Source organism: Nannospalax galili, unplaced genomic scaffold (genome assembly GCF_000622305.1).
Source record: "Nannospalax galili isolate Female #2095 unplaced genomic scaffold, S.galili_v1.0 scaffold875, whole genome shotgun sequence".
NCBI lineage: Eukaryota > Metazoa > Chordata > Mammalia > Rodentia > Spalacidae > Nannospalax > Nannospalax galili.
The window spans coordinates 2,404,074-2,414,043 of record NW_008337059.1 but is presented as its reverse complement, the minus strand read 5'-3'; the positions used below and the strand labels follow the sequence as shown (position 1 = coordinate 2,414,043).

Genomic DNA, 9,970 nt, shown 5'->3' with positions numbered 1-9,970 from the left:
GAGAGCCCTTATACTCTGATATCCCTGCTACTGTCTGCTGTGTTGTCGGCACCCCCAGCCATTCCCCACTACTTGCCCTTCTGGTGAATCCAGTCAGCGTAGCTAGAGGTCTTTGTTTTAGGACGGTCAACTGTTCCTCATCTAGCGGTAATCAGTTGTCAATATTCCTTTGGATAAGATTGGAGTCTGCTGTTCATTTTCCCTATTCTATGTTGGGTTACTATCTGGGAATCCCTTTGGCCACCTTGGCCAATAACTCAAAAGAAGGTATCGCCTGTCTAGCATTGTTGCTTGTTATGTAGCCTTTAGCTATACATATGGACTCTTATGAAATTATATTGGCCCCTTTAGTCTTTGGTTATACTTTCCTTTTGGGTGTTTAAGGCCACACAGTTGGTTCAGATAAACCAATATATTTTTGAGATCGTTTGAGGATCTGTTCCTCAGGGGTCACATGGGCTCGGGAGGAGCCCCTGGCTCCTTTCTCTTACCAGTCCCGCCTATATGAAGATAAGTCAAATGTCCTGCTTGACCATGGTTGGCTTCGCTTGGAAGCATGGAGGAAATGATTCCTCTATGTTGACCCTCCTCTTTATAGACTGGACACTGGTTCAAGTCCATCTGGTGGGGTCTCCTCGGCTTCCTTGATCAAGAGGACAGGTGACCCACCACCATTATAGGACATTTTGAGAGATGCTCATAGTCCCCTGGAACTAGTTGACCTAGGAGGGCTAGGAGCAAAAACTGTCCTTTATGTCCCTCTGACCAAATTATTATAGGCCTCAAAGTATGTCTGTTAAACACCCAAGAAGGTTAGTTCCACCAGTCTGGTATTTTTAATTACTGTGTGTCATGTAGATAAATCTTGGGCAAAGACCAGTTGTTCTCAGATAAACCTTACCTAGACATATATTTCTTGATCTGCTAAGTATAATTTGTCAGTAGGTTGTAGGAGTAATATGGTTCCCTCTGGTTTTCAAAACTAGCTGGGCATTGTTTATCTCTCACATTTCTCACCCCTCCCTCATGGTTTTCCCACTTAAGGTGCCCCCATTTCCCCCCTTTCTCCCTTACTAATACCCTTCTCCTATGGTCCTACCTCTCTTGAGCTCCTTCTTAGAGACCCTAATTTTTTTAGAAAGAAGTAGAGGAGTGGGCAGTAGCTCATAGCCAGGCAAGAGGGGAACCATGACAAGCTGCCAGAGGTGGTGTCACTTAAGCTATATGGTTAGACCACTGTGATATTGTGTCATCTCCTCCTGTCCCAAGTCTCAAGGCCTTGGCACTCAGACTTGGGAGTGAGCTTAGGCAGGAGATAAGACAGTTTCCAATACCAGGGCCACCATGTTCCAGGACCATGTGCCAGCAGTCTTGTTTCTTCCCCATGCAGCTCCTGAGCACACCCCTGCATGTGGCAGTCCGCACGGGGCATGTGGAGATTGTAGAACACTTTCTCTCTCTGGGCTTGGACATCAATGCCAAAGACAGAGTAAGTGCTGCCCCCCACCCCAGCCCCACCATGGGTGTGAGGGCAACTGGCTGGCTGCCATGGGCAAGTGGTCCTTGCTTCTGGGACCCCAAGTCTGCAGCTTCTGAGCAAAGCCTCTAGCCCATCTCCTATCACCTCTCCTACTCCCCACAAACTGCCCTCAAATGGCCATGCCATGTACTCCACTGATTCTAGGAAGGGGACAGTGCCCTACATGATGCTGTGAGACTCAACCGCTACAAAATCATCAAACTACTGCTCCTGCATGGGGCTGACATGATGTCCAAGAACCTGGTAAGTTTATTCCTTTTCTGGCTCGGTGACTGGGTGAGCCCTTGCATAGGGGATAATCTGCAGGGGCCCTGGGGCAGCCACAACCTTATTATACGTGTCATTGGTTCTTGACCAGTCAATCTAATCACTCACCTTCCCAGCTCTCTCTACATGTGACAAGGTACAGAACACAAGTGCAGAGAAACAATAGGAGGGACAGTGAGAGGACTTCCCAAAGGCCCCAGATAGGTCAATCATGGAGGGCCATCTAGAAGGGAACTGAAGCACTTGGTTGCTGTGAACATTCTAGACACCATGTTGGCTCCTGGTGGTCCTCCAGTTTTCTGAGGATAAATGTCCTCTAGTCCAAGCTCTTGGTATAGCTAAAGGCAACTTCTGGTGGGGCTTCTGAACCATGAGCAAGTCTCCTTCTGATCTCCCCAGGCAGGAAAGACCCCTACAGACCTGGTCCAGCTGTGGCAGGCTGACACCCGACATGCCCTGGAACATCCTGAGCCAGAGTCAGATCAGAATGGACTGGAGGGGCCTGGGAGTGGGCGTGAGACCCCCCAGCCTGTACCAGCCCAGTAAATGTCACAGCCAGGCACCAGTACCCTGTATGATCTGCCTGCAGCCAGTCTGGCAGGAACACCCACAAACTAACACAATAAATGTTTTTGCTATTTGTGATGTTTGTTTCCATTTGTGTTGCAAATATGTAAGAATGAAGACTGGGTGTTAGAGTGAGCTTGGAAAAAGGGGGACGTTGGAGTCCTTTGGTTTCCTGAATTAGGAGTTGTTCCCTAACTACTATCCTGTGGAGTCATGTGAGGGCAGCAGAGGGCTTAACAAACGTCCGCCTTGGCAGGAGTCTGGTAGGGCAGAGGAGGCGTTTCTTGCCTCGGCTTCTTGAACCATGTGTGGCTCGTTCTCAGGGTGGGGCCAGACCAGCTCAGCCAATCAGCTCAGTGAGGCTCAAAACTGCCTAGAAACTGCGGGGGGCTCCTGACTTTGGGGCTGGGAAATGTGGGAGGAAGGCCCAGGTCCAGCCAAACACTTTTTATTGCTGAAACCTCAGGAACCAGGTCTCCTTCAGAGGGATACTGGGTTGTGGCATTTCTCTATCTGCACCCCCAGCGGGGAAGAAGACTTTCCCTGGAGCTTCTAAGGCCTTGCCCCTGACCCTGGGGGCGTCCAGTGCAAGCCTGCCCCAGTGCCCACAAGTGAGGAGGGACGCAAATTTTTAACTAAATAATGTTGATCATTAACAGTGGGAGAGGAGTCCAAACAGCTTCCCTCTGGCCACAGACAGCTGGGCCTCGGGCCTCCCGCAGAGATGCTGGGCCCCCAAGTCTGGGCCTCTGTGAGGAAGGGGCTGAGTAGGGGCTTGTCCAGGAACGTCAAGGGGAAGAAGGTGGACATTGCGGGCATCTATCCCCCGGTGACCACCCCCTTCACGGCCACAGCAGAGGTAGACTATGGGAAACTGGAGGAGAACCTGAACAAACTAAGCACCTTCCCCTTCCGAGGTAAGAGGGTCTGCCTGCTGGGAAAGTGGGGAACCAGAGACCAGGGAGGGCACACAGCTCTGGCACCTTGGACTAAACCTGCTCTCGTTGCCCCAGCTGTGAGGGGGCTAAAGTACTTTCTTAGCTCCCAGAGTTACTGTGGGGATCATATGAAACAATGAATGTCAACATCCTTGCCCACCAGGCTGATGGAGGGTATTGGCCAGGTCACATGGCAGGGCATGTAGTAGCCAAAAGAATAATCTGGAAGCGTCAGATGTGGTGGCATACACTTTATAATACCAGTACTTGGTAGGCAGAGGCAGGTGGATCTCTGAGTTCAAGGCCAATCTGGTCTACATAGCAAGTTCCAGGCTAGCCAGGACTACACAGTAAGACCCTGTCTCAAAAAAAAAAAAAAAAAAAAAAAAAAAAAATCTGGAAGAATGCAACTGAAAGCATAGTGTAAATTCTAAAGTGTTACACATTAGAAAGTGTTGGGTCCTGTGATTATTAAAATAGCAGTGCATAGAGCTGGAGAGATGGGTCAGTGGTTAAGGACACTGACTGTTCCTGCAGAAGACCCAGATTCGAATCCCAGCACCCACATGGCAGCTAACAACTGTCCGTAACTCCAGTTCCAGTGGATCCAGCAGCCTCTTCTGTCCTCTGTGGGCATTCACGACATGGATGCACTTACCTACATGCAGGCAATACATGAATACACATAAAATAAAAATAATGAAATATTTCAAAATAGCAGCACAAGTGATACTGTGGCAAAGCTGCTTTGGTGACAGTGACCAGTGACCCAACTAAGTCCTTTCATAGGTTAGTACCCAGGTGATAGATGATCCTTTTTTAGGGACCAGGTAGCCTAAGGATGCTTACGTTGAGCAAAGATGCCATATCTCCTGGGGCTTGCTCATGGAGGCCTGGAGGTAGGGCTGAGGTCTGACACTCTTGAAGCAAAGCATGAAAATGCTTAGCTTCTGACAACAAAACAAAACGAAAAAATAACTCTGCTTCAGCTTCAGGGTCAAGGACACTCCTAGTTCAGGGGCCAGAATAATAGATTTTTGCATCCCAGTGTCTTTTGGCCGTCCAGAAATCCACAGAGACCCATGGACTCTTCTCTGGAGCCCCTCCCCCTTTCCCCTCCCTAACTCCTATAGTGAGCATAGTGTACCCTGGACAGGCTTCAAGGGGGATTTGACTCATGGGCTTATGCTGTCATCTGTCTGTTCACTACACACCAGGAAGTTGGGGGCTGTGGGATAAAGAGCCCAGTGTCTGGAGGTAGAAGACTTCTGGTCTGGCCAGTACAGCAACTACAAAATCATGTACCCTAAACTGGTTTTCTCACTTGAGTGTAGGAGCTGAGCCTTCAGGCTCTTGGCCACAAGGTTCAACCCAATCCCCCCAAGATGGTCAATCATGAGCTGGCACAAAGAACACAGAGTCGGGGAGCCTGTCACTGTTCCTGGATGCAGTCAAAACATGAAATAGGGGCTGGAGAGATGGCTCAGCGGTTAAGAACACTGACTGTTCTTGCAGAAGACCTGGGTTCGAATCCCAGCACCCACATGGCAGCCAACAACTGTCTGTAACTCCAGTTCCAGGGGATCTGATAGTCTCTTCTGTCCTCTTCGGGCATTGCATGACATGGGCACACTTACCTACATGCAGGCAATACATGCATACACATAAAATTAAAATAAAAAATTTAAAAAGAAATATGTTTTTCTTGCCTTCTGGAATAGACTATACAACCCAACACTCAGACAAAGGAGGCAGCTGTCACAATGCCACTGTGGGCAACAAAGCCCTCCAAAGAGGAGGTATGGGCCTGCCCTTGGTGCATCAGCAAACAGGGAGGTCCTTCTGGAATGCACTATCTGAAGCTCTGTAGTTCCTTTTTATCTTTATTTTTAAAGCATTGCTATTTTGTACTGCTTATTTAAATAAAAAGTATTCTTTTAAAATCAGGGTGGTGAAACAGCTTATTAGGTAAAGGCATTTGCCACCAAGTCTGATGACCTTGATTCAATCCCCAGAACCCACATAAAGGTAAAAGGAGATCACCAACTCCTGCAAATTGTCCTCTGACCTCTTTGTGTTCACAGTGGTATATGTGACCCTCACCAGATAAATAAATGTAAAATATTTTTAGGCATATTAATACTTTGTTGAAGATCATACTTAAAAACCCTACAATAGGAGCCGGAGAGATGGCTCAGAGGTTAAGAACACCGACAGTGCTTGTAGAGGACTTGGGCTCAATTCCCAGCACCCACATAGTGGCTCACAACTAGCTGTAACTCCAATTCCAGGGACTCTTGACACCCTCTTCTGACCTCTGCAGACACTGCACAACATGGGTACACTTACACACAAGCAGGCAGTACACTCATACATAAACTAAAAATAAAAATAATTAAAATATTTTTTAAAAACTCACAATAGCCAGATGTGGTGGCACAACACCTTTAATCCCAGCACTCAGGAGGCAGAGACAGGCAGATCTCTGTGTTCAAGGCCAGGTTGGTCTACACAGGGAGTTCCGGGCCAGCTTGGGCTACATAGTGAGACCCTGTCTCAAAAAACAAAAACAAAACAGAACAAAAGCCCTCCACAATAAATAATGAAAAGAAAATGTGAAACCATTAACCTCTGAAATAAAATAATTCCATTGAAATACAAAGATTTTCAGTGACTGCTTTTGGTGTTCAACTACAACAAGCTAACAATTAGCTGTTTTGGAAAGTGAAGGTGGGTTTTAATTTGCAGATAAAGAATGTCTCAGTAATTTAAAAAATATAAACTCAGACTGGGCATGGTGGTGCTCACCTTTAATCCCAGCACTCTGGAGGCAGAGGCAGGCAACTCTCCATGAGTTTAAAGGCCAGCCTGGTCTACATAATGCATCCAGGCCATCTGGGGCTAGAGGGAGACCCTGTGTCAAAAAGACCAAAAAAAGAAAGAAAGAAAAGAAAAAAAAAAAAACTCAGAAAAAGCTTGTGTATCATATACAGAAGCAGCTGTGTCAGTCCAAGGCTGAAAACCAGAAACTGTATGAGCACCACCAGCACAGGGGCCTCTGGCTCCTCTGATTTCCTGTTGTGTGTAGAATGCAGGCAAGTGCCTATCATTTATGATAAATAAAAACTTGGCCTTCAGAGAACATTTCTATAGTTTTAAACCTTAATTTTATTTTTTGGTCTTTTTGAGACAGGGTCTTCCTGTAGCCCCAGCTGGCCTAGAACTCACTATGTAGACCAGGCTGGCCTTGAACTCACAGAGATCTACCTGCCTCTGCCTCCCAAGTGCTGGGATTAAAACTACGCCCTGCTGCCTTAATTTTATTTTTTAATTTATTTTTATCATGCACTGCCCTCAGAGATTAGAAGAGGGTGTCAGATCCCCTGGAATTGGAGTTACAGACAGTTGTGAGCTGCCAAGTGGGTGCTAGAATTCAAACCCAGGTCTTCTGCTAGAGTAGCCAGTGCTCTTAACTGATGAGCCTTCTCTCCAGTCCCTTAAGCCTTAATTAAAAAAAAAAAAAAAAGTAAAATAAAAGTTGTAACCAAAGACTGGAGGGAGGACTTGTTCAGAAGGGCCATTTGACCCTTAACTCATACCTATAAATAGCCTCAAAGGTGGACTTTGAATTGTTATTTCCAATGAGGTTAGTGGACAACCATTGAGCTACTTTAGCAAGGCTGGAGAGATAAGGCTCCCCATAAAATGTTTAGTTTGTACCTTATTCTTTTCCTATGTAGAGTGGACCATCGTTTCTTGTAAAAGAAAAAACATTTTTGTATACATTAAAATTGTTACCTGGTTAAAGAAAATATTTCAAATAACACAACTTTTACAAGACCATCTGGGTATTGCTAAGTGTGGTAGATCCCTTGGGGGAAAACAGTAGCCCAGGCCTGTTTCTCACACAAGATACATGGGAATTACTCCAGACTGTGCAGGCATCTGTGGTAAGCCTGACTAGCTGGCTCACCTGCTCCAAACTTCATCATGCCCATTTACCAGGACCAAATTCTAGATCTGCAGGCTATCACTAAGGCAAGATGATGTAGATTACCCTGGAATGCAACAAGGGACCTGGGACCTAGGACCTGGTAAAGTCTTCTGTACTATCTACTCTGCCTTCTCAGCCCACTGTTTTGTCCCCTCCCAATTGTGACCTCATATTATTTCATAATATGCTCCTTGCTGGGCCCTTTCCCTTTTGGATTCTACTCTGTAATGGGGCTAGGAATGAAAAGGAGACAGTACATATTGAACTGAGAGTAGAAATGGGCCCAGGGGGTGGGCAGGGAGAGGCCAGTTTGCCATGACTAAACTGATCCAGTATCTTCTGTCTGTGGGGAATACTAGAGAAGGAGGGGAAACCAAAGACTGGAAAGTAAGAAATGAGTAGCAGAATGGGTTATAAGCAGAAGGCAGAAGGGTCTCAGAATCAGAGAAATTTCCCTAACACTGACTTTGATAGCAGCTGTCAGGATGGGAGACAGGACCCAAGCCTTACACAATGCCTCCCAGCCTAGGTCTGAGTGATGGGGTGGCCTCTCCTCACCCCACCCCTCAGCTGCCTTCCTCACAATGGGATTCATTGTGAGGCGTCAGAGGACATCCTAGGGAGGGTGAGGCAGGAGCCTGCCTGCCAGACACCTCAAGGCTCTGGCCCTTTCAAGCATGAACCATACCATCTGGGCTCCACCACTCCCAGCGTGCACTTAGCTCCCTGTGAAGTCTAGGGCCCTGGAGGCATTCTTGGAGGTCCTCCAGCAACCATCATGCAAGGTGGTGCTGGGGACTGTCCTCTTGCTAGGAGGTGGAGGCCTCATCCTGTGGGCTCACAGGAAGAGGAGAAGGAAGAAAGCCCAAGAGTGTTTCCAAGACAAGGTTCCAGAATACTACGGAGCAAATGAGAGTTGGATCAAATCTCATTTTAGCTGCCTCTCTGAAGAGAGATTGCCCACCCGCCACTATGCCTGCGTTAGCAACAATGCCCCTTCACCTGAAAGTGGGCATGGAGAGACCAGCACTGCCATCCACATGGAGACCCTTACTTCTACACACGGAGAGGGGGGAACAACTCTGCATCGAGACTCCTTTGCCACCAAGCAGAGGATGGCTGGGTCCTCAGTGACCAAAGAGACCCAAAGGGAGTCAAGAAAATCCTCATCCATAGAGGAGGCCACCTGGGCTGCTGTGGCCACTTGTGCCAAGGATATTGATGCCAAGGGGCAGCACCTGGCTAATTCCATGCTGCAGCGTGCCACAACTTACCAGCACACAGGCCATGTGGAGTCCAGGGACATCAACCCAGAGGAGCTAAAGGCTCTGGAGGACGTGGCGATAGAGCTGAAAGGAAATTTCTTCACCCACTGGGAAACCACCATAGCTGGTACCAACCAAACACACACTGTCTATGGTCACAGCCGCCATGGCCACCAGAGCCACCAGGGCCATTCAGGTCACCATAGCCACCCGGGCCATCAAAGTCACCAGAGCCACCAGGGTCATCCAAGTCATTCAAGCCACCGAAGTCAGTCGGGCCAGTCAAGCCACCAGGGTCATCCATGTCATTCAAGTCACCAGAGTCACCAGGGTCAGCCAAGTCACCCAAGCCACCAGAGCCACAGCATGCCCAACCACAGCCAGCAGATTTGTGACTCTTGAAGCTGCTTAACCATATTGCCCCTTCCCCCAGCAGGGCCGGCTCATATATACAGGCCTGTTTTCTCTCCTATGGGGAAACCTGCATGGTCCAGGATGAGAGGTTACAACCCAAATCCTTACTTCCTCTAGCTCCAACAGGGGTCATGAGTGAGGGAGGAAGGGATGCAGCTACAACAGCCTGAGGCTCCTGAAAACTCTTGAGAGAAAACATGAGGCAGATAGTAGGAGCAGCTACTAGCCCCACACTGACCCCACATGCCTGATTGGAGCCAATAAAAGCCCTGTATGCCCTCAACTCTGTGTCTAGGGATTCTGTGTCCAGCTGAGGTCTAGGCAGGGTGGAAGAGAGGATGTCTTGAGACCACAGGACAATCTCCCCTGGCATCAGGTACTGGGATTGAGATATAGCCAGTGGCCTCAAACCTACCAGCTCTCTCTTGCTAAAAAATGAGGAAGCAGCCAGATGCTAGGGAAGAGGGAACCATGTACAGGCTCTCAGCAGCGATTAAGCAAGCCGGGTGGGACTTTGGGCTCCATCCTCTTGGTGTCATCTCAAGTCTGTGGTTTCCACATTGCAGCACTCTCCCTGCCCCGACTTGCCTCCAGCCCATAGGAATTCATACGTCCACAGCTATAGAGCTGGTATGACCCACATCTAGGTCATGTCACCATGGCTAGAGTTGTGACTGTGGTTACTGCGGCTGCTCTCTGTGTTCTACCACTAACAGCTTCCACTTGTGTTTTTGGTTTTTTTTTTTTAACTTAAAATTTTTTTTTATTTATTATTTTTATTTTATGTGTATGTGTGTATTGCCTGCATGTAGGTAAGTGCACCCATGTCATGCAATGCCTGCAGAGGTGAGAAGAGGCTGTCAGATCCCCTGGGACTGGAGTTATAGACAGTTGTTAGCTGTCATGTGGGTGCTGGGATTCAAACTCAGGACTTCTGCAAGAATAACCAGTGTTCTTAACCGCTGAGTCATCTCTCCAGCACCAT

General features: G+C 47.9%; 3 protein-coding genes across 4 annotated transcripts in view; all 3 read left to right on the top strand.

Moving 5' to 3' along the window:
- Positions 1-2,434, top strand: part of Ankrd2 (ankyrin repeat domain 2) — a 12,905-nt gene extending 10,471 nt beyond the window's left edge. For both annotated transcript variants that reach the window (XM_017797875.2, XM_017797876.1), the window contains exons 8-10: positions 1,391-1,489; positions 1,685-1,783; positions 2,207-2,434. In XM_017797875.2, coding sequence (XP_017653364.1) covers positions 1,391-1,489; positions 1,685-1,783; positions 2,207-2,353 — 345 coding nt within the window. In that variant the 3' untranslated portion in view covers positions 2,354-2,434. The remainder of the gene's footprint in view (positions 1-1,390; positions 1,490-1,684; positions 1,784-2,206) is intronic.
- A 611-nt stretch (positions 2,435-3,045) lies between these two features.
- Positions 3,046-9,970, top strand: part of Hoga1 (4-hydroxy-2-oxoglutarate aldolase 1) — a 23,902-nt gene continuing 16,977 nt past the window's right edge. Inside the window, exon 1 of the mRNA XM_008831972.3 lies at positions 3,046-3,291. Coding sequence (XP_008830194.1) covers positions 3,099-3,291 — 193 coding nt within the window. The 5' untranslated portion in view covers positions 3,046-3,098. The remainder of the gene's footprint in view (positions 3,292-9,970) is intronic.
- Positions 7,622-9,269, top strand: CUNH10orf62 (chromosome unknown C10orf62 homolog). The gene is made up of 2 exons (XM_029563073.1): positions 7,622-7,693; positions 8,029-9,269. Exons 1-2 carry the CDS (start codon positions 7,622-7,624, stop codon positions 8,971-8,973), a joined length of 1,017 nt encoding a protein of 338 aa, XP_029418933.1. The 3' UTR covers positions 8,974-9,269.